Source organism: Trichosurus vulpecula, chromosome 8 (genome assembly GCF_011100635.1).
Source record: "Trichosurus vulpecula isolate mTriVul1 chromosome 8, mTriVul1.pri, whole genome shotgun sequence".
NCBI lineage: Eukaryota > Metazoa > Chordata > Mammalia > Diprotodontia > Phalangeridae > Trichosurus > Trichosurus vulpecula.
Window position 1 is genome coordinate 175,787,609 of NC_050580.1, and position 24,310 is coordinate 175,811,918.

The 24,310-nt window shown below is 44.0% G+C and overlaps 1 protein-coding gene across 1 annotated transcript in view; it reads right to left on the reverse strand.

Moving 5' to 3' along the window:
* Nucleotides 1-2,021: 2,021 nt before the first annotated feature.
* The window catches only part of NYNRIN (NYN domain and retroviral integrase containing), a 40,078-nt gene continuing 17,789 nt past the window's right edge, over nt 2,022-24,310 (reverse strand). The window contains exons 3-8 of the mRNA XM_036735293.1: nt 20,644-22,592; nt 18,168-18,298; nt 17,855-17,951; nt 10,150-10,257; nt 9,618-9,719; nt 2,022-8,602 (exon numbers count right to left, since the gene is read on the reverse strand). Of these exons, the coding sequence (XP_036591188.1) occupies nt 5,749-8,602; nt 9,618-9,719; nt 10,150-10,257; nt 17,855-17,951; nt 18,168-18,298; nt 20,644-22,592 (5,241 nt within the window). The 3' untranslated portion in view covers nt 2,022-5,748. The remainder of the gene's footprint in view (nt 8,603-9,617; nt 9,720-10,149; nt 10,258-17,854; nt 17,952-18,167; nt 18,299-20,643; nt 22,593-24,310) is intronic.

The window sequence follows — 24,310 nt, forward strand, 5'->3', positions numbered from 1 at the left end:
ACTTGGTTGACCACAAGATGTGTTGATCCCATACGGGCTGGCCTAAACAGAATGGGAGAGTGAGGTGGAGGAATACAGGTCATAAGCCTTTGACTCTCTGGGAGAAGCTAGAAAACTAGGAAACATTCTGGCAGATATGAAGGGAGGAATTAAGGGTAATCAGATGGAAAGGATGACTCAAAAAGTCTTCTCCCTCTCCCTCCCATTTAACTCCTGACTCCTCAGGAAGGAGCTGAGAATCTTGAAATGAGACATATTGGGGAAGGAGGAGGTAACCAGACACCATGGAAATCCAACCAAATGAGACAGCTTCTAAACTAAGGCCACTCACTGCAGTAATCTGAATGAGGGCTTTGTTTCTTGGGGTTCTCAGTGATTTTTAAAATAGATTTCATGAGTTTCTCCTACCCATTACAATTCTTACATTTGTTGACAAAGGCCTTTCCAAATGAGTAATTCTGTGTAAATCATCTTCCCTGCTAGAGACTTTCCCTCTAGGAGGAGGAAAAGGAGAAGATCCATGCCTAAGATTTACATGCCCCAAAGAGACTTATTGGTTAGTTTTTATAGCTGACTCAGATACTAGCTGTGTGAACCTGGGGAAGTCACTTAACCCTGTTTGCCTCGGATCCCTCATCTGTAAAATGAGCTGGAGAAGGAAATGGCAAACCACTTCAGTATCTTTGCCAGGAAAACTCCAAATGGGGTCATGAAGAGTCAGACATGGTTGAAATGACTGAACAACGACAAAAAGACTCAAGGTGATGGAATCCTAATAAAGCTGTCCCCAGCCCCAATATTCTAACTTCCTTATGGGTCTCACTGAACAGCAGGCATGTCTTGATTTGACCACACAATCTGGCTTTAACCACACCACAGGCCCCCAGACTCGATATAGCCACTGCCTCCAGCTAGCCACTGCCCTCAGATCCAATTCATATATTTGAGCAGGTGTGTTCTTGTACTTAACCACAACCACATCATCCATTTAGCCCAAGTAGCACAATAACTATCCATCTTGACCAGACAGGACCACAGTAGCTAGCCAATCAGAAAACAGTGACCAGATGTTTGACCATTGAACCATAGAAGGGTCTCCTCCCCTATTAGCTAATTCTTTGACAACTCCCTCCTGCCTTTTTAATATTCATAATTTCTGCTATGTAATTGCATCTTTACCCTATAAAAATCCATCTTGCTTTCACTGAAGTCGGTTCCTCTTGGAATCAACCTCGCTTCTGAGAAGCATCAATCCTCAATAAGTGCCCGCACTTGGATTAGAGGTGGTCTGACTGTGAATTCTTTGAGACAGTGCCTTCATGACACAAAATAAAACTGAAACAAAGGGATGCCACAGTCTTCCAGGTCCGTGTCCTAATTGGAGTGAAAAGCTCCAATTGGATTGGAGCTCCAAAGATGGCCTCCCAGGTGATGTGTTAGGAGGTGTTCCCCTCATTTCTTAGAAGCAACCCTTTTCCAAGGTGGCAATTGGTGGGAAAAGAAGGTGTTACCTCTACTTTCAGATCTATATTTTGGGATCTTTGAGCACTGCAATTGCTTGAGAAGGATGAGAAAGTCTTTATCAACCTAGAAGCTATGGGGCCATTTGGGCAAACAAATGATACAAGCAAAAGACAGAGAAAAGCAATTAAAAATTATGTAGGTAAACGAGTAATAAATGATTAATAAAATCAGGAATAATTATGTAGGTGAGTAGTAAATTTTTAATAAAAGCAGGGGTAATTGTGTAGGTAAATGAGTAGTAAATGATTAATAAAAGCAGGAGTAATTATGTTGGTAAATAAGTAGTAAATGATTAACAAAAGCAGGAGTATTCCCAGGAAGTTCTAGCTCTTAACTACTAGACCATTGCCAGGATGAAAACCTTGGATTGTTTTCTCAAATGAGAACTCAAAATCCTTCTAACAGACATACTTAGAGCTTTGTTCCTGGAGTCAAATAAAACCAATCAATTAACCAAAGAGCATTTATTAAGAGCTAGGCACTGTGGTAAGCATTGGAGATACAAAGGAAAAACAGCACCTGCCTTCAAGGAGCTTACATTCTAATGCAGGAGAGACAACATGGATATAAACAGGTACACACAAGGTACATACCGAGTAGATGGAAAATTGAGATTCTGTATATGAATACTAACAAATTCTACAGGGGAAAGGGAAGCAAGGTAAATAAACTCCTAATACACAAGAATCCCCTAGAATGGGGGGGAGGGGAAAGGCCTCAATTAGTAATTTAGCTACATTTAATTACGTATGCATGTATAACAAAATCTTTAGCAAGCAGTATCAATTGATTTACATTCCCAGAGGAAGGATAGCACTTGCAGTTACAAAAATTCTAAGAGTCTGTCTTTAGAAGGGTCACAGCAACCATGAACCAGACATTATTTAATGAATTACACTGTAGTTTAACGGACCCTGCAACATCTCTAGGCCTCAGAAGGCAGTCTCAGTTCTAGCTCTGGCTCCCAATACCTCATGAGTTATATGACCTCACTTAGGCCAGTGACTTCACATCTCAATTTTCTTCAGTTGCAAAATAAGGGCTTTAGGTCCCTTCTAATTCTATCATTCTAGGCAGAACACTTTAATGTATTGTAGAAACATTAGCCATTATATTATCGTGATTCATAGGATAATAGATTTAGTGGGAAGAGAAGAGGTCATCCTGATTTAAAAAAAATTTTTATTCTGATTTTACAGGTGAGGAAACTGAGGTGCCCCCCCCAGATGTGAGTAAATATGTTCAGGGGAACCCAGGGAGTATGTATAAAAGACAGGAATTATATATACCCAAGCTCTCTCTGACTCAAAACCATGAGCTCTAGCCACTAGCAAGATAGTGTTTCTTCTTTCCTCCCTATCTGCAGAGATGAAATGATCTTCCTCACCTTATCCCCTTAAGCTCAAGCAATTCAATTATAAGCTTGCCTTCCCTCTTCCTTCACTTCTTCCCTCAACTCCAGGGGTCATATCACAGCGGGAGGGGCAAACTTCATTCTGATCTTGCAAATTTTGTTTGGTTGAAAACCAAAGTGGCGGGTACTCCCCAGTGAGAATCTGGTGGGACAAGTGAGATCCTTAAGAGCCCAAGCAGGAAAGGAAATAACTGCCTCTTATTTTTGGGAACCCTTTTAGGTCCTACTGGATCTCCCTGCCTTGCTTTCCCTCCTACATATTCTACAAATCGTTCATTTGACAAGTATTTTCATGCTGAATTATGTGAAGGACGATGTGATGTACCGATTCAGATAAACTCACTTGAAAAGTTAAGGTGTCACTCATACCAGTTGTTTTGCTGAACTCTGACTCTTGCTTCTCTGATCTAGTGACAGGGGTAGGTATATGTATGTTTACTGACTAATTAGTTTGCTCTGAGGGCAGGTGTAATGTTGGGTACCTTGGTGGCATTGTGGATAGAGTGCCATGTCTAAAGTCAGGAAGACTCCTCTTCCTGAGTTCAAATCTGGCCTCAGACACTTACTCTGTGACCTTGGGCAGGTCACTTAACCCTGTTTGCCTCAGTTTCCTCATCTCTAAAATGATCTGGAGAAAGAAATGACAAACCACTCAAGTACCTTTGTTAAGAAAACCCCAAGTGGGGTCAAGAAGAGGCAGACACAACCGAACAAGAAAGGGTATAACATGTGGTAGAGTTACCATGAGCCACTTTGGGAGGGATGGGGGAAGATGCCTGTGTAGTCTGTGAGATTGTTCAAATGGCCTAAACACACACACAGAGGAATCTCTCCAAATAGTTCCCTCCTATTTCAGATCTCAATTGAGGGATGAAGGGTAGGGCCACTGGGTTATCAAGAGAAAGGGCAAGGAACAGCAAAGATGGAAGAAGCCAATGGCAGCAAGAACTGAGCCTGATTTAAGGAAACAATTTTCTCCAACAGGTACAGTAAGAGGAGGTAAAAGGTTTAAATCATTGCTAAAAAGTGTGTAGCTGCTTTTGTTTCTATCCTAAATCATTCATCCCTCAACCCACAGGAACAGGGAAGAAATTGAGCTCAAAATCAAGTGAGTCTGCCACTAGTCATCTGTGTAACTTTTGATGTGTTAATAAAGTTCAACTTCCTTTTCTGTAAAATTAGGGGTGGGGGTATGAATGATATCTTCCACCACTAAATTCAGTAAGCCTGGCCTCAATACAAGCCTGATTTCTATCCAAAAGATCATATAAGCTCACGTCCTGTTTGAGCCGTTAATAAACCAATCAAATTAAGACTCACTCCCACCCCCAATCACTATAAAGAGAAATAAGGAAATGATTGACTGGTAGATGGGGGACTGAGTGCAATGGGAATGAATCCCACTTCCCAAAAGACACATAAAGTCCCTTTCAGGGCACAATGTGGGTCAAGGTTTGCTTCACTCAGTAGGGTAATGTACTCAGCAGGGTAATGTGGTGAGAAGGAAGTGGGGCCTTAACAGTGAGCCCAATTTTCCCATTACATGGAAGACATACATAAGATACCATCTACAATGTGATTTAGGGCAAAGCTGTTTTCACACAGGGTTACTTGGGTGGGAAAGGGTGAGGGTTTGATGGGTGAGACCAATTTTCCTATTATATAGAAGGCACATGCAAAAGGTCCCATCCACAGAGGTATAATGCAAAGCTATTTCACAAACGTGTGTGTGTGTGTGTGTGTGTGTGTGTGTGTGTGTGTGTGTGTGTGTTTGGAGGGTGGAGGGAAGGGCCAGTGCAGGGAAGGTGCAGGTGCCGGTATTCTCATTGTCATAGCAACACAGGACTCAACTTTACCACCCCTTGGGAAAAAAGAATTGAGCTCCTTGGACAAGTCAAGACAAGTTCTTCTGGCTCAGTGATCCCACACTTAGCATCAAGATTTCCAGAATGCAGAAACTCTCACAGGATGGGGTTTGGGGAGTTGGAATAAAACGAGGCGGGCAGAGCCCCTTCCTAAAACTCCAACCTATTCTTCTATGCCTCAGGACTCTCGATCCAGAGATTTCCATTAACGGCACTAGAGGAGTCAGAATATTTGTGGGGGCCGGGGACTTTAGGGAAGGGCAGTACATTCTGACCCAAAAGCTGCCAGTGACTGGAGGAAAATCCAGACCCAGCTCCAATGATTTCTAAGTAGGATCCCTTTGGATCCAGCACCATCAAAACCCTCAACATTAACATGCTGAGTGGGACAGGGAAACAGTCTCTCCTGGGTCACTGATTGAGCCTAAGTGTGGCCTTAGAGAAGTGACTATGTGGCTTATCAAACAAGCCTACACCCTATCCAGGGTCATGGCTCTCTCTCAGCCCACTAGGTTTTGAGACATCCTGGCAAGGCCAATGCTAGATGATACCACGCTGAAAAAGCAAAAGGAAGGAACCCCTGATGAGACTTCTCCTTTCCCTGGAAGAAGGTTGGTTTTGGTCAGGTTCCCACTCAGAGGTCCTAGGGACAGGTTAAGGCCTGTCAAGGATGACATTCTGGGTGGATTCCTGAAAGGAAAGGATAGGCTGGCTGAGCCAAACCTAGAAACAAACCTAGAAACTACTACCCTGGCCAAAGTTGCCAGGGGAACTGATAGAAAAAGTCCTTTGCAGAGTCTCTGAATACTCTCAAGTCAGGAAGGTTTCCCCAGGAGATTAGTTCTTAGCTGAAGCCCAGGAGAGGCTGTGTATGAGCAGTGAAGAATAGAGGGAGAGATAAGGCAGCCTTTCCCAGACTCCAAAAAAAGCAGGGGATGCAGTGGCTTACTCCAATTGTTCTAATATCACTGAGGGCAAGGGAGCACCACCTTGAGGATACAACTTCATCAAGTTAGTGGGGTAAGTGACTCCCAGCTTCCCTGGAGTTGGGTAACCCCAGACCCTGTACAGAGATAGACTCAGCCTGTCTACAATATAATAGGGTCCAACCCATCGAGCCGAGCCAGGTTTGGGGAAGTTCAATAGCAGGACTTGGTCTCCCACATTCCACTCCTTCCCCTGAACTTCCTGCTGAAAGTAGCTGCTCTGAGCTAGGACAGTCTGGTCTCCAGAGGCCAGAGCCACCTGCAGTTGAGTTTCTAGCACATTACTTTTCAGCTGCTGCAAGAACACATCCATCTTCAGCCCTTCAACATGGGCCCCGCTAAGCTCCCACCACAAAGATTCAGCCAGTCTCATCTCACTCCCTGTCACAACAGCAAAAGGTGTGGGTCCAGACTCCAGGGCTCTAAAGGCCATATGCAGAAGGGGCAGGCAACTGGCCCAGTTCTTCCCATGAAGGATGATAAATTCCTCCAACAAATTCTTAAAGGCTTGGTTTGAGTTCCTATCCCTCAGTTCAGCAGGCTGGATATCCCCAGAGATACTGCCCAACTTAGCTCCCAGCACCAAGCCACAGCTCATTAGGACATGCCTGGCAAACTGAGATCCCTGGGCTGCCTCCAGCCTTGCTGGCAACCCCCATCGGGAAAACACCTGCTGCAGCAGCACCTGGGCCACCGCCATCTGCGTGAAGGACTTTAGTGGGAAAGCTTCCGTCCAGGAGGAATAGGAGTCAGACACGATCAGCACATGCCTGTGGCCCTCCTCACTGGCAGGCACGGGACCCATGACATCAATTTGAAGACTGGACCAGGGCACTGCAGATGTGGAGTGCCACTGGGTCCGCATACACTTGGACTCCTTACTCAGGTTGTTTATTGAGGTACAGAACAAGCAACATTTGCAGTAGGCCCTCACCTGCCCATGCATCTTAGGCCACCAACCTAACATCCTCACCCTTCTGAGAGTCTCTTCTGGGTCAGCATGGGGACCAGGAGGGATATCATGCACAGAGTAAATCAGATCCTTCCGGATTTGCTCTGGGACAATCCAGACCTTGGGTCTCTTCATCTCTCTATACATGAGCAGGTTACACTCCTTAACAAAACTGATTCCAGGTTCAAAAGGCTTGAGGGGTGAATGTCCGGGAAGCTTACGCCCAGCCTGCAATTGACAAATGGCTTCCAACAAAACGGCATCATTCTCCTGCAATGCCTGAAGATTCGGCCCATTGCCCAAGGGATTGGCTGCCACTCCAACAGAAGGCATGATATGCCTTGGCAACTTCCACAGCGGCCCCGACCCTTGGGCGCCCTGCTTGGCTAAGGCCTCCACTGTCACACTAAACAGGGCCCCCTTGTAGGAGGCTTTAAAGAGGAAGGGCAAGGTGGGGAGGCTGGAGGCCAGGGAAGTGATATAGGACAGCAGGGCTGGATGAGGCAATGGGGCCCCATCCGAGGACAGAAAACCACGGGAGTGCCAGAGAGGAAGAAGATCTGTAAGGATGTTGAAGAGCCAGCTACAATTAACCAGAAATACCAGAGGGATGCAGGAATGAACAAATCGCTCCAGGCCACAAGCCACAGCCGCCAGGTGGGCATAGGTTGGTGTATGAGGGGAACAAGAGAAAGAGAGGGACAGGGGGGGACTGTCAGGAGACAGTACATACAACCCAAAGCCTGCACACCACTCGGTATCCTGATAAAAACAATACCCCGAAGTATAAATGCATACAAAGGAGGACAAGTCAGAAAAAGGTGGCAGTATTTGGAAAAACTGAGGCAGGGAATCAGGTGTGGGCATTGGGAGGCCACTGTCACCCAAAGGCCCAGGGAGGAAAGATGTGCCCAAGGTCCTCCTGTCCTTATCCTGTACTAGGAGGGACCATCGGGCCAGCCACGTGTCAGAAGTCTCTAGACTCTCCCTCTGCTCGGGGTCTGGGGTGTCCCCGGAAGTGTAGGAGGCTTCCAGAACAACAGGGACAGATCCAAGAGAGGGAGCAAAACGCCTCACAGCCCAGGCCAGGGCACAGAGGCCACCACCTCTGCTCAGGGCAGCCTTGCCCTCCTGGGGGAGGAGGGGTTTTGAGGTGTAAGCAATGGGACGCCTCAGCCCTGCCCGCTCCTGCGTCAGGACAGCAGCCAAGGTCTTCTCACTCATGGCCACCTCCAGACGGTAGGGCAACTGGGGATCAGGGGGGACCAAGGAGAGGGCTGATACCAGAGCCTGCTTCAGGGCCAGGAATGCCTGGGAATGCTCAGGAGTCCACTGCCACTGTGTCTTCTTCTTGAGGAGGCCATGGAGTGGAGCGACAAGGGAGGAATAGCGGGGGATCACATCTTTGTGGCATCCCATAAACCCCACAAAGAAGGAGAGAGCAGAGAAGCTGGTTGGTACAGTCAGTTGAGCCAAGTGGTCAAGGACCCTTTGGCAGGTGGGTTGCCCTGCCCCACCCCAAGGGATATCAAGTTGAGAAGAGCCTTTCCAGGGAGTGAGAGAGGTCTCTGAGGTGTTGTCCTGGAGGCTAAAATACCGGAGAATATCATCTGAAAGGAAGGGGCATTCTTCTCGGAAAACTGTGGACAGGCAAGTGTCTAGAGAGTCTTCCTCCTTGGCCATCAGTTTCTCTACACCCTCTGTCACCTTCTTCACCTTTCCCTTTTGCTGAGGTCCAGAGCAGCCCCTCTTTAGATGCTTCTTACCTTGAAGCGCTTTGGCCTTTATGGGGAGAAAGGAGGCTTTGGCAGGAGGCTTTGTCTCCCAGACCTTCAGAAAGTTGCTAACAGCCAACTCCAACCTGCAAAGAGAGAAAAGAGTGGGAGAGGCAGGATGAGATATATGGGAAAGAGAAAGAGGAAGAAGAGTCATCCCAGAAGAGTCATCCTTAGGAAAATGATGGAAAAAAAAAAACACAGCAACACTCTTATTTCATCCTCAAGCATCACCAAGACAGAGCAGAGTTAAGTAGCGACCTACATCATATAATTTGAGGAGCACCAAGCTCCTGCCCCTAAAACACTCCTCCGACATCTTCTCTCATAATGCCTGAAATCTTACCATCAGAAATACATTCTTCTGGGTATTGTAGTCTTTAAATGATAATATTCTGGGGAGAATTATACCTTAACCTCACTATTAATTGGTTTAGTTAGTTATTATTAACTCTTATATAATATTTATTATGATGAACTATGAATTAACAATTTGGCAGATATTACTTGACAGGCAGCTGGGAACAGAGTTTTTCAGGAATAAGACAATAATTCAGGGAGGGTATGCAGAAAGTAGAAAAAAAAGATGAGAAGAGGCTATAAGAGAATAATACTTGGAGCTTTAAGATTTACAAAGTGTTTTTGCATAAATTATCTCATTTTATCCTCACAACAATCCTGTGAGATTAGAGGCAAATAAAAGTGACATGACTTCACCAAAATCTCACAGCTATATAGTCTCTGGGGCAGAATTTCCACTCGGGTATCCCTAAGTTAAACTCCAGCATTCTATACACTGTGCCCACATAGCCACCTTATCTACTCTAACATTTTGCTCAGGGCCGACCCTAGCTATCTTCCCGATGGGTTGTGGCTGGAAGACCCAGGCCGGGAAGGACAACTGAGCCTTTGAAGGGTCTGACATGATCAGATGCAGGGAGGACTAATTGATGTTTATTTAGGTTTAGACAAATGGATAGTCATTCCCTCATTCTGACACACGGGGGCAGAACCTGCTCGATTTATGCATTAAAGGAATTTGAAAGAATCCGTGGCAGAAAGAGGAAGAGAAGGGTTGTCCAGGGGAGGGGAATTAGTTACCCATCTGTTCTCCTCAGGAATGTGTCCAGGGTGGGGCCATCCCGCCCCAGTGGGTCGTCCGGAACCATGAAGATGTTCCCCACAAAAGTGAATGGCAGTAGACTAAGCCAGAGAGAGAAGGAGAACAAGTCACATGAGTATCCCTCCATACTCCCTAGAAGGGCGAAGGGGAGGAGGAAGGGAATAAGCATTTACTAAGTGCCTACTATGTGCCACACTCTTTTACAAAGATTATCTCATTTGATTCCTGGGGAACAGGGAGTCAGACTAAACCTTTCCCAGGATCCCCAGTCCTGCCTAGGTTTGTCTTAAGTGCTTTGTCAGATCCTGCTAAAACCCAACAGCTCATCTCATAGGGGTTGATAAGATACAGGTTCTCCTCTCTCTAAAGGGTCTCTTTCCCCTTCTCCCCACTTCTCCTGCCCTCCCCCAAATCCCCACAGACACTAAAACAGAGCCTGTGTGAGTGGCAGAAGGGAAAAGCCCCTAAACCTGACCACAGGGTCAAGTCCCCCTGGAGCACCACCCTTACCGTTCTCTAATGATCCCTATCCATTTCTTTGATTCGTCCACCAAATCCCGGAACTGATCGTTGGTGACGATGACCCCATCTGTCTCCTCTGATAGCTTCACCATAAACCTGCCCAAGGTTGGGGTGAAGAGAAACCGAGTTATTAACTGGAATCAGAGCCACTTCCTCAATACCAGGCTGCTAGAGTTCACTGTAAAGGACCTACAAAGATCCTACTGAGGATCTACTAAGGTCCTGTTGGGGACCTACTAAGGAGATACTCCAACAATTTCACACTGAGGCATGCTGGAGAAAAAATAACTGACATTTCCATAACACTTTAAAAAAATTCACCAGGTGCTTTCCTTATGCTGTAGAGCCTGTTAAACAAAGACTGCCTAGATTCATTTCAATGTCCAGTTTGTGGTTTCTATGACCTTTCGTATAATGTATATAAGACTATGTTTGCTAATTAGAATTTTGTAACTGCACACTAATACTCTGTTGGTGGAGCTTGCGACCACTGAAATCTGAAATAATTGAGGTAACAGATGTTTGATCTCCTAAACATATCAATTTATTAAGCAATGCATGCCAATTGCATAACAAATTGGTACCTGGCATCCTCAGCTTGGCACTGGACAACAAATACAGGAGAAAACAGATTTTCATACATTAAAAGAAAACAATTAACAAGATATAAACTAGGATACAAAATGAGGTAACCTCATTTCTAATTGGAGAAAAGATTAGGGACTTCCCAAGTTGGGATGGGAAGAATGAACAGGTACAAATCCCTGAAATCGGAGAAAGAGGTATCCCACTCCTCCTTCCTCTCCCCCAACAAGTATCTGTATTCAATCAAAGGAACAAGGAAACAGTAACTGACTGACTACTACAGGGCCAGTTTTCAGATAAAACATATGGGCTGCTTGACATGTATAATTGTGAGAAAACTCCTTGCATCAATCTTTGGATCTGACTGGGTTTCTGGTCAGCATAACCTAGATCTTTAGTTAAGGGTCTCTAAGCAATAAGCAGAGATGGTCCAGCTTCCCAGCCATACAGGGCTAGGTTCAAACAATTCAATCAGGTTTTCTCACAAGACAGAAATTGAATGGAATTCAATAAGTAGAAAGGGAACTAAGATAGATCCAGAATTAAGTCACAAGATGGAGTCAGTATGGTTCACTCAACTCCCACAATTTCCACAAGCTGTGACTTGCTCCAACAATTCTTGAAAACAGTTTACAATTAGACTAAGAAAGTGACTACCATGTCTATAACACTGACCCAGAGATCTCCCTGCTGGGCAGATACTCCAAGGAGGTCAATGATAAAAAGAAAAGCCCCATATATACCAATATTTATAGCAGCACCTTCATTAGAAACAAAGTAAAAATAATTTACATAGAATACATAATGTTTTACATAGGGATGCCCATGGACAGAGAAATAGCTAAATAGTCTTATCCCAAAGGGAAAAAATCTAGATATGTCATCAGGGAGCCCTTGCTCTTCCTTTGAGAGAATGACCCAAGGCTACCATCTTGGAAAAGGCCATGCAAGGTAGAGACAGAATTTGTAAAAGACTCATTCCCATATTAACTGGTTACTAGCCCATATACCTATACAGTTTTAGTGACATTGCTATCTTTTGCTTTCATCCCTAAAACCCATAGAAAAGATCTCTCACTCCCAACTTCCCCAATTATACCTTCACGGGTAAGTCTCCACCTGGGCCTAAGCAGCCCATAGTGCCTGGGATCATACAGAAGACCCTCCACCTCCCTATTGATCACCAACACTTGCTACCTTACTAATCACCATCTTGGAACTTCCAAGAAAGGAGGGAACATTTCTAACATACTTCAGAGATAGGATTTTGCCTGAACAAAAGGGGAAAGCTGAGAAACCATCTTGGTAGCTGCCACTCAATCTACAAAAAACATTGGAAGGACTAAACAGTGCCCCCCCTCTCCAACTGGCTAGATAGATAGATAGATGGATGGATAGATATAGATATAGATATAGATATAGACATAGACATAGATATAGATATAGATATAGACATAGACATAGATATAGATATAGATACAGATATAGATATATCTTTTTGGCCACATGTCTTATGTGTTAGGTTTTCTCCTTTTTTTCTTTCTCTAATGAGGATGCTGCATTATCAAATAATTTGTTGAAAAATGAGGGAATTGAAATGGTCAGAAGAAACTGATCTAGCTTCCTCATTTTTAAATTCCATTTGCTTCAGTAAATGGCCCTAATTTGCCTCATAAACCCATGGGGCATTTTTTTATTACTATTGTTGGATGGTTTTGTTTGTTTGTTTTTTCAAGTTCTGTGATTTCTGGAGTCAGAAATATTTGAGTGAAAATCCAGCCTCAGACACTTAGCTGTGTGACCCTGGGCAAGTCACTTGACTTGTCTGCCTTAGCTTCCTCATCTGTAAAATGAGGATAATAGCAATACCTATGTCCCAAGGTGGTTGTGAAGATAAAAGGTCATAATATTTGTAAAGCGCTTCACAAGCCTCAAAGCACTATATAAATGCTAGTTGTTGATTTTGGTTTTGTTGTCTTCATTGTTATTGTTTATTATTATTATTATTATTATTTCACCAATGTCAGGAACTTCATGGTGTGGAAGTAATTTGCTTATAGCTTCCAGTTTTAGTTAGTTGACAGAGGGCACTCAGAGGCTAAAATGATTTGCCCATGGTCACACAGCTATTATGTCAGAAATAGGACCTGAAAGCCCAGATCTTCCTTACTCCAAGGCCAGATCTCTCCAACTCCCTCCACCAGGGTAACATACACCTCGAAATCTATAAAAGAAGCTCAGTCCTAACAAACTTAACCTCACCCAGTGGACTGACATGTTCTCCTCCTCTCCTGGCTCTAAAGAAGTAGGTCTCCTGCGAACTTTTGATCTCATACTTTCCCATGTCCTCCAAAACCTTGCTCCATCTATCACCCCATCTGTTTTATATCTTTCATCTCCATGAGATAAAGGGGACAAGTATTTTCACCCCCATTTTATAGATAAGGATACCAAGGTTCAAAGAGCGGAAACGATTTGCCCATTCATCAACACAGCTAATAAGGACCAAAGCCAGGACTTGATCCAGGTCTCCTGCCTTCAAATCAAGAGCATGGCACCAGCACTTGTAATTCTGCTTTCTCTGTCAACCCAAGGTATTGTTGGTCCCATTTAAGTCTACCAATGACTCTCCCATACAGAGTTATATCAAGCCTCTCCCCCACCCCACCGCTTCTCCCTCTCTAGAAATTCTCCTCCATATACCACCACAACCGTGACTTCCCACAAGCATAAGTAGTTTGGATATTCACTGATAACCAAGTGCCTTAAGATAATCTGAGACCAGCAGCCACAGGGCCAATATATTATGGGGAAGGTATTTTCTAACCAACTTACACACACACACACACACACACACACACACACACACACACACTCACCCCTTCCATTTAGGAATGTGATCCCAAAAAGAGCAGCACACTATTTCTCCATGTATGGGGAGTTGGGACCTGACAAAGTAATGTGCGGAAATCTATAAACGAAACTCAATATAAACTATGTCAACTCCATGCAGAGAGTTCACCTGCTCTCCCCTATTTCCTTTCTCCAAGAAAAAGGTAACTTTTCTTCTCAACAAAACTAAAGCCTCTACCTGTGCCCTTGAAGGAAAAGGGAGCAAGCACTTCTATAGTACCTACTATGTGCCAGGTACCTACTAAGACTACAGAGTCTGAATGCAGATTGAAACATACTATTTGCTCTTTTGTTTGTTTGTTTTTTTCTTTCTTTCTTGTGATTTTTCCCTTTTGTTCTAATTGTTCTATCACAACACGACTAATATGGAAATATATGTAAGATGACTGTACATGTATAGCCTATATCAGATTGCATGCTGTCTTGGGAGGGGGGAGGAATTTAGAACTCAAAAAGTGGGAATCCACTTCTCCCCCAGACCTGTCTGACCAAACATAATGAACAAGGATTCAACAATTCTCTTAGCCTGGTTGGTTAAATTTTTCCCAAGATTTCCTAAAATGGTTGAGTTCTAGATAAGGAAGAGGAAAATGGGAAAAACCTTGGTCCTAATTCAATAATTATTTATTAAATGCAAGAGAGAAATAATCTGCTTTGATCCTAATCCTTCCTGTCTCTTTCAGGACTATTCTCTGTCCCTTTCTCTGTCTCAAATATATTGATTATATCCTTTTAATGATTTTTCCCCACAAATAAAACTCATCTCTCTTATCTTGTTATGAAAAAAACAACCTCTCCCCCAACTGTCCTTCACAATAGAGTTAATGCTATCATCTCACTACGTGCTTTGCTTCCACTGCTAAATTTTTTAATTTTATTTTTCTTCTGAATTTAACACCAAATAAAACGAGTACTTCCAATAGAGAAGAAAAGAAAAAGAGGCTTGTATGTGAAACTGCAGATCTCTATTATATATAGCTTATTTTTCTTTTAAAATAATATAATAGTTACATGTGCTTTAATGATACAATAAATTCAAACTGTAGTTTTCAAAGCTGTTCTGCCTGTTTGATTCTTTCTGGCCTTTCTTTTATTTCTTTTGTGCATTAAGATACATCAATGACTCTTTTTATTTGTTTCCTTATACTTATCCTCTCCCCTTCTACACTACCTGCCCCCCTCCCCACCTCCTTGTTATAAGATTAAACCTAGTACTCTTAAGACCACCATGACCATGACAACCTCCCCTTAAGGGAGACTGTAACTTATAGAATCTATTCATGGAAAAATGCAGGCAGACAATAATATTTTTTAAGGTTAGTTTCAGCTATGCATCCATAAATAATATATTTCTGACCGTTTGCTTGCTTTTCTCCCTGCATCTATGGACCCAATAAATCCCCTATATATCCCACACCCTGACATACAAAATGGCCAGCTCCAAGTGGCCACCAAAATCAGAGTATAAGTATCCCACTCTCACAGGGACACTTTGGAGCATGCTTTTGAAAGTTATCTGTGTGCTTCCCAATGCAGCACCACCCTAATGTGAGGTACAGCCTCTGTTAATGTGTATGAATTGTATATTGGGTTCCCTTTCTCCCTCTCCCTTTCCCCCTTTCCCCCATTACTTGCCAATAAAGCTTTGCATTGAACTGACTCCCATCATTTTACATGTTATTCTCAGCCTTCAAACACATTAAAGGGGTTGTTTTCCTCAAAGTTTCAGGCTGACCCATGAGCATCCCTTTAGACAAAAGCTGAGTACCCGGACAAGGACTTAACCTTTTAGTAGCTGTACATACATACATACTATAAGCCCAGATATACAAAGCAAGGATCAACAGAGGAACCCTACGTCTTCCCCAGGAGGGACTACCTAATCCGGAGGACTAATACAAAACACTCCTCCATTGGGAAAAAAAGAAAAGAAAAAGTCTCTGTATAACAAACATCACTGCCAAACTCTTTGACAAAGCCATCTACACTCACTGCCTCCATTTCCCTCATCAACTGCCCACTGCTCAGACCCTTGTAACCTAGCTTCTATTCCCATCATTCTACAAGAACGATTCCCTTAAAAGTTACTAGCAATCTCCTACTCAACAAATTCAATGGCCTTTTCTAAGCCCTCATCTTCCTTCAATTCTATACTGTTTTTGATGGCGATGACTTCTAGAAATACTCTGCTCCTCTAGTTTCTGACGTTCATGCTTCTGGATCTCCTCCCATTTCTCTGACCACTTCTTCTCTGGCTTCTTTTCCTCTTTCTTGCTCCCTTATCATGGACAATGCTCAAAGGTCTATCACAGGTCATCTCCTCTCTCCTCTTCCCCCTCCCTCTTGCCCTTGGTGATCTAATCCATTCTTATAGTTTTAACTTCTCTTTGTAGATAATACCCAGATCTAGTATCTTCCTTGATGTGTAATTAGCAGTAGGACTATTATCCATCCCTGACTTCTCTCCCCAGCTTTAGATCTCATTTCCAACTGCCTACAAGATATTCCACTGACATCTCAAGCTTAGCAACATCTTTTCTCATAAGTGTACTCCTCTTTGGGGAAGGAAATGGCAAAGCACTCCAGTATCTGTGCCAAGAAAACCCCAAATGGGGTCATGAGGAGTCGGACACAACTGAAACAACTGATCAACAACCAAAGTGCTCCTCTTCCTGTTTTCAATGGCACCACCCTTCTTCCAATCAATCATACTTACATTTTTGGAGTCATCTTTCACCCTCTCTTACTCTTTCTCTCTTCTAAGGCATATCTCATCAGTTACCAAGTGCTATTAATTTCATCTCTTTGTGTTGCCAGAGCCTAGTACTATGACTAACATATAGCAGGCCTTTAATCAATGCTTATTGATTGATTGATCTTTGCTGAATCAAATCCGCTTCTTTCTTACTATCCCTATTGCTACAGCCCTAGCTCAGGGCCTCTTTCCTTTTACCTGAGCTATTATAATAACCTCCATACACACTTCTTCGCCACTCATCTTTCCTCCTCTAACCTATCTACATAACTACTTAGTGCCAAATTAATATTTCTAGTACACCACCCTGATTACATCACTCGTTTATGCAGAAACCTTCAGTGATTCTTTCTTGCCTATAGAATAAAATCCAAACCTTTAGGCCAGCTCTTAAGCTAACCATGATCTACCTTTCCAGATTTATTCTCCTTACTCCATCCTCACTCTTCCCACCCACCCCTGTCCCCATCACATATTCTATTCCTCAGACAACCATGGACTGCTTTGCTGTCCCCTATATTTCCCATCCTACTTTTGCTCATTTTGGGTAATCATATCTAGATGTACTCTCCCTCCCCAGTTCTAAAGAAGTAGGTCTCCTGGTCCAGCCTCTCCCTGTGACCTTTTGATCTCATACTTTCCCATCTCCCCCAAAAATCTCCTCCAAGATTTCTGTTTCAGATGCCACTTCTTTCATGAAGTTTTCTCTAGTCAGTATTTCCTCTTCCCCCCAATAAAAAATTTTCATTTAATCTCACAGCATTTTTTCTCTTATTAAGCACATAATGTGTTCTAACTTTGTTAGATTTTAAACTCCTTGAAGGTAGGCATCCTGAATCTCCTCCCTGATTCTTAGCACTAGGGCTCTGCACAGAAGAATTTAATGAATATTTTCTGAATAAATGAGCAAATGGGAAAAAATCTACTCTGGCTCTAAAGATTCCACAGTCAGTCTTTGGTTTCAGACACATAATGAAATTTCCTTTGTAAACCCTCCCCCACTTCCCTTTCCCTTCACTAGTTTTCCCTTAGAGAAGACTACTCTTATACTCTATCTTCCAAAGATACTATCCTCAAGGTCTCTTTTCTTTTTCTCAGAGTTGTCTGGGCACCAGATCCCAAGATGCCAAACTCAGACTCTACCCCCAACCCAACCACCCTTAGATCCTTCTCCAAAGAGGCCCAAGAACTGAAGATGGTCCCTCTTTCAATAATAGTAAAGCAGTATAGAAATATGAGCAACTAAAGTTTACAAAGTATTTTTCTCACAAAGGTCTTGGGAGACAGGTGGCTCAATATTATCATCCCCCTTTTACAGATGAGAAAACTGAGCACCCACCTACAGGTCTCACAAGGATTAAGTTTCAGAGCCAGGGTTCAAACTCTAAGTCTAAAACCTTATTATATACCACATTCCCTTATGTGAAAAGAGTGTGTTACCTGTCATCATAGGAGGTGACCCTCTTGCCATCCACGAATCGGGAAGGGGTGATGGAGAGCAGGCTGAGAGAATGCAACTTCGTCAAGTAGTGACCCTCTGGGGGAAGGGAGAGGGGGTGGTGGGGTCAATGCCAGATGAAAGAGGTAAGGGGGGGATGGGGGCGAGAAGGTCAAAGCTGGGGTAAGGAAAGCAGAAGGGGAGGCAAATGAATTAGGAGGTAGATAGAGTTCAAGATCAAGTAGGGGGAGAAGGCCACAAGGAAGGGAAGGGATGAGAACTAACAGAAATACAAAGGCTGCACTTATCTCTCACCTCTCACCCTACTGTTCTTCCTCAGCCTCCAATTGGGTACAAAAACGGTGATCTCTCGATGGCCTCTGTCCCAGAAATATTGTACAGCCAGGGCAATACCCCTACAGGAGAAGAAGTGCTGGAGGCCATGGCTAGGGGAGGAAGAAAGAAAGAGTAGTGAGGGAAGGAAGCAGAAAGCACCACCATATCCTTAGAGCACAAGTCACAGGGGATAAGCAGATGCCTATGTTGACCCCTGGGGATGTCCCTGTAACAGAGCCACCCCTAGGCCACAGCAAACCAGGGCAATTTCAATTTGGACCATCACCCACCAGACCACCAATTCCTCACCCTCATGTTAAAGAGTCACTTAGAAATCACTAAAAAGGAACTTATCTCTAAAGGTCTGGGCCTGGCTTCCTAACATCCATGTCCCCTTCCTTCCATCATGATAATAATGGCAGACTCATGAAGCACTAAATTAGTTCTGCAAAGAGTTTTTTTTTCTCATAACCCTATATAGTAAGTATTGTTTTCTTCACCTTACAGAGGGGGAAACAGAGTCAGAAATGTTCTGTGATATCTAAATAAATGTTAGCCTCAGGATTTGAATCCACATCTGGGCTGACTCCAAGTCTAGTACTCTCCACTCTACCACATGGCTATCTTATTTATGGAGCATCTATTGAATGTAAGGGATTATGCTGGATAATGTGGAATACACACACACACACACAAAATACACATATAGATATATATCCACATATATATATTTTTGGGGGGGAGGCAATTGAGGTTAAGTGACTTGCCTAGGATCACACAGCTAGTAAATGTCTGAGGTAGTATTTGAACTCAGGTCCTCCTGATTCCAGTGCCAGTACTCTACCCACTGTGCCACCTAGCTGCCTACATATATGTATACACACACACACACATACACATAGGCATATATATGGTATATGTAGGTACATATACACACATACATACACACATATATACATATATGTATTGTATATACATAAAAACATACACACATAACATACATATGTGTCTATTACTCTGCTCTCAAATTAATTACATGAAGAGCTATGGCACAAGGCAGTCATGACAAGTGAGTGGTACAGACAAAAAATACTATGGATTCAAAGGAGGGGATCCTCCTCTGAGAGCTGGGGTGGTCAGGGAAGGCTCAAAATACAGATGAGAACTGAACTATGTTTTAAAGTATCAGGACCTAGCCTAGCATTCGAGGCTCCCCACAATCTAGTGACAGCCTCCCTTTCCAGACATCTCATCCGATCCCCTTTGTGCTAAACTCCAGCCAAGTTTTGTCTCACTCTTTCCCAACTCAATACTTTTGCTCACCCTGTTCCCTACACCTAGAATGCCCTCCCTCCAGCTCCGTCCATTGAAATCACACTTTTCATTCGAGGTCCAAAGCCACACAATCCAATGGAAAAGTGCTGGCTTTGGAATCAAAAGACCTGGATTCAAATTTTACCTCTTATTACATGTAGACAAGCCAATTGACTTTTTTGGACCTGAGTTCCATCATCTATAAAATGAACAGACTGGATTAGTGGAACTCTAAGGTCCCTTCTAGATGGCACAGTGGACAGAGTACTGGGTTCGGAATCAGGAAGACTCATCTTCAAGAGTTCAGATCTGATCTCAGACACTTAATAGTTGCATGACTCTGGACAAACCACTTACCCTCAATTTCCTTAACTATAAAGTAGGGATGGTAGTAGCACCTGCTTTTTTGTTAGGATTCAATGAGATATTTGTGCCCGACACAGTAAGTGCTTAACAAATGTTTATTTTCCTTTTTTTAATAAACGTTTATTTTCTTCCTTCCTACTTATGATCTCTATTAAGCAGCTATGTAGCTCAGTGGCTAGAGTGCTGGACCTGGAGTCAGGAAGACCTGAGTACAAATCCATCCTCAAACACTTCCTAGCTATGTGACCCAGGCAAGTCACTTAACCTCGGTTTGCTTTAATCCACTAGAAAAAGAAATGGCAAACCACTCTAGTATCTTTGCCAAGAAAACCCTATGGACAGTGTGGTCAGTCCATGGGGTCACGAAGAGTCAGATACAACTGAACAATTTACAATAATCACACACTACTTTGTGTCCCTATGTGTACTTCTTATCACCTCTACTAAATTCTAAGTTCTATGAGGGTAAGAAGGATGTATATTTATTTCTGTATCCCTAATGCTGAGCATAGTAAACACAGTGATTTTTGTTTAATAAATATATGTTAAAGGAATGAATGAAAAACACTTGGACAAGTTGAAAAGAAAGGATATTTTGGACAAGAGGAAGTCACTCCCTTGCTTTTCCATATTTGGCAGCCTCTTTCCCCTTACAAGGCTGCCTTTGATATTTGTTGTAACTAAATTCCACCTTGTTAAACACATTGAGAAGGGGTCCTACACCTTGATACCCAGATCTCATAAATCCCTGCCCTGGGGCCCCAACATTACTCACACCATCGCCACATTGCTGCCATCAATGATGATATGACGAAGTCCCGGCTTCCCAGGGATGTTTTCAAGGCTCAAGGTGAAAGGCACACTCAGAGCCTCATGAAAACGCTGGAAGCTGGTCACCAAGTTATTCACTTGTGGGTGGACAAATGGTACATGCTGGTCATTGCCCACAGTCTTGGGGCATTTGTTCTTCTTCCGTTTCTCCCTGAAAACTGGGCCACTGGCAAAGCAGTGTATTGGCTGGCAGTTTGCCTGTCTCTGTCTCTCGGGTTCCCCAAAGTACTTCAGCAGCGAGACGGGGACAGGGCCAAAGGGCTGGCCACAGGACACATCCCGAAGGATATCTGTTAAGATCTCTGCCCTGGCAAGGGACATCTCTGGGAAAGGGGTCACCAGCTCTTGTATTGGTCCTTGCTCCCCCAAGGTAGTGACCAGTCTTGGTTCATGAAGCCAGGTGGGAAGTAGCCCTGGTTCCCATTCTCCAATGAGAGTTCCTCTCTGCAGGGTCCCTGAACAGACATCATAGCCTCCAGGTGTCAGGGTCACTGGTCTCTGGCACATTTGGGGGGCTGTTTTTAGCACCTGCCACCACCCTGGGTTACAGGATGGGGGCACCAAGATGGGGTCCCTGAGGAGAGGTCTATTCTTCCAATCTAATCTCACAGGGATAGGACTTTGTGCTTGCACCTTGTATTTGAAGGGAGTTGCTTGCCTCAGTGGATTGTGGGGTAAGTTGCGCCCCCAGTCTAGGCCCCAAGGCAAGGGGGATGAATGCCCATCCTGTACCCTCCAGAAGGTTGAATGCCCTACAGCACAATGCTGAGGCCCTAGCCACAGAGGTCTGCAGGGACTACCTTGCCCCCAGGTTCCAGGGAAGCTCACATTCTTCCAGGAAGCAAATGGGATTGTGGCCTGGGACTTAAAGGCAGCCTTTGTCTCAAGATTATGGAACTGCTTCTGTGCTAACCCAACCTCCCTGATTTGGGCAGAGCGCAGTTTCATATAATTCTCAGAAGAGAAACTTACCCTGGGTTGTTCTTGCCCTTCATCTGAGTTCTTCCCATGAGGGTCCTCCTTCCTCTTGGAAGGACTATCCCCCCAGCGAATACGGGACTCTGAGGAAGGTTTATGGGAACCTTGTGCCTTTGAAGCACTAGCACCATATGGAGGCCCCGTGAGGGTAAGTGGGCTCAATCCATCCCCCAAGACCTGCCTTATCAAGCCAAGCATCTCTTCCCTGAAGGAAGGGGAATTGACTGGTCGTTTATTCCCCCTGCAATTAGGAATCAGATTAGGAATCTCCCTATAGACACGTTTGCCTCGGTTCCGTCCTCCTAGTTCTAGGACTGTCATGCCCTCTCTAATTACATGACCCTGTCTGTCTTCTGTCCGGCTGACTTTTCCAGGTTCTCCACGTGACCCACAGTATTGGCCACGCTGGAGTGCCCTGAGCTCCAGAAGGGGCTTGGCTGATATCCTCCCAGGTCGAGGCCTGAAAGAGCCATCCGGAGGAGGTTCAAGAGGGCCCATCCATTCTGCATCTCCCCCATCCTTCACAGCTTCTTGCACCAGCCTCAAGAGCTCCTCCTGGACAGCAAGAGGCAGGCGAAGCAGGGCCCCAGAGTGCTCATCCTCCCGGCCTACCAGCAGAGCCCGGAAAGCCCTATTCACTTCAGCCTCTGGGACCCCCCGGGACTTAGGGGGTGGGAGGGGGTCACGCCCCAGCCGCTTTGCCAGCCCCTCTACCCGGTTCTGGGCCATGAAGAAGGCTTCGGCCAGGCCCCCTAGCAACAGGGAGCCTGGGGCTTGGGGCACCATGTGGGCTGAGGTTCCCCAGCATAGACAATCCAGGAAGAGGCTACAGGCTCCAAGGAAGACACAATGCAGGGCTGGTGGGTAGTTGACTTCCTCCCATAGCTCCGGGCTGCACAGGCCTTTCACATATTCCTGGTGAAAAAAACATAGTAAAATTAAGGCTTCTTTTTCCCAAGGGGGAAAACATTAACAGCTCACAGCCACCAATCAGACTTTGCCCACTGTACCACAGCCAAAATATAGGTAGGAAAAGAAGGTCCATCTAAAGTAAGGGTTTGTAACCCAAGGTCTGCAAATTTTTTTCTTAACATTTGGACAACTATCTTAACATAATTTATTTCCTGTTTAATTTGTTTTATGCATTTAAAAACATTACTCTGAGAAGCTTCACCAGACTGCCAAAGGGATTCACATGCGAAAAAAGTTTAGGAAGCCCTGATTTAGAGGGACCCAAGATCCTAAAATGTCCAAGTTGGAAAGGACCCCAGAAGTCACCTAGGCCAGCCCACACCAGGACACTGGCATCTCTCCCCACTCAAAAGGCTAATTAACCAGATGCAATCTCTCTTCCCTGGCCCCACCTGCCTCATAAACCCATTTCTCAATATTAGAGACAATTGAAATTGGGTGTAGAATGGAAAGGAAAGAAAAATATGAGAGGATGGGGACACGGGAATGTGGATAAAAAGAAAAACAGAGTTGTAAAGTAAGTGGAAAGAGCAATGGTCTGAGAGTCAACACCTGGCTGGGGGAGGGGGTCAGTTTAAATCATACCTTTTTGTTTTCATATTATCTTCATTCCTGAATACATCCCACCTCCTTACCCTACTCATCCAGCCATCCCTTGTAACAAAGATTTAAAGGGAAGGCAGGTCAGCAAAATTAACCGAAACCTCAGTAACTGACAGTATATCCAATTTTACACATCCATAATTAACCAATAAGCTTTTGTTAACTATATAAAATTGCTTACTGTCTTAGAGAGGAGGGAGGGGAAGGAGGGAGAAAATTCAGAACTCAAAATTTCATAAAAAAGAATGTTAAAATTATCTTCATATGTAATTGGAAAAAATAAAATACTATTTAAAAGAAAAAACATAAACATTTGCCAGGCACTGTGCTAAGCACTGGGGATACAAAAAGAGGCAAAATTCATCCCCTGCCCTCTGGGAGCTTACGGTCTAATGAAGGAGACAACATGTAGACAAGTATATACAAACCAAGCTATATACAGGATAAATAGGAAGAAATTATCAGATGGAAGGAACTTGAATTAAGAAGGGTTGGAGAAAGCTTCCTGAAGAAGATGGAATCTTTGCTGGAACTTAAAAGAAGCCAGAAAGGTTAGTAGGTAACAGTCTCCCATGCCTAGAATAAAGAGGGAGAACACTGTAGGCATGGGGAACAGCCAGTGAAAATTCCTGGGGCTCTACAACCACACAATCTATAAACACTCTTGTCCTCCTTGCAAAATGGGGAAAGACGTGTATCTCCTCAACTCTTCTCTGGTACCCAAGCTTAGAGACCCAAGTTCTCTAAGCCCACTTCTGTCACCAACTAGGTGTGTGACCATGGGCAAATCCTTTCCCCCTTCTGAGTCTCAGTTTCCTGATCCACAATCATATCAGATCAGCTCTAAGGTCCTTTTGAGGTCTAAGATGCTACAGTTTTATGTCAAGTTACCATTCTTTTCCTGAGTGTGCTCTCTCTCTCTCTCTCTCTCTCTCTCTCTCTCTCCCAATTAACAAGCACTTACTTTTTCTGCCTCCCATTCCCCCACTGCCCGTAACTGAATGAAGGAAGGAGAAAAACCTCATAGAAAACATGTACTACATGCAAAGCAAATTTCT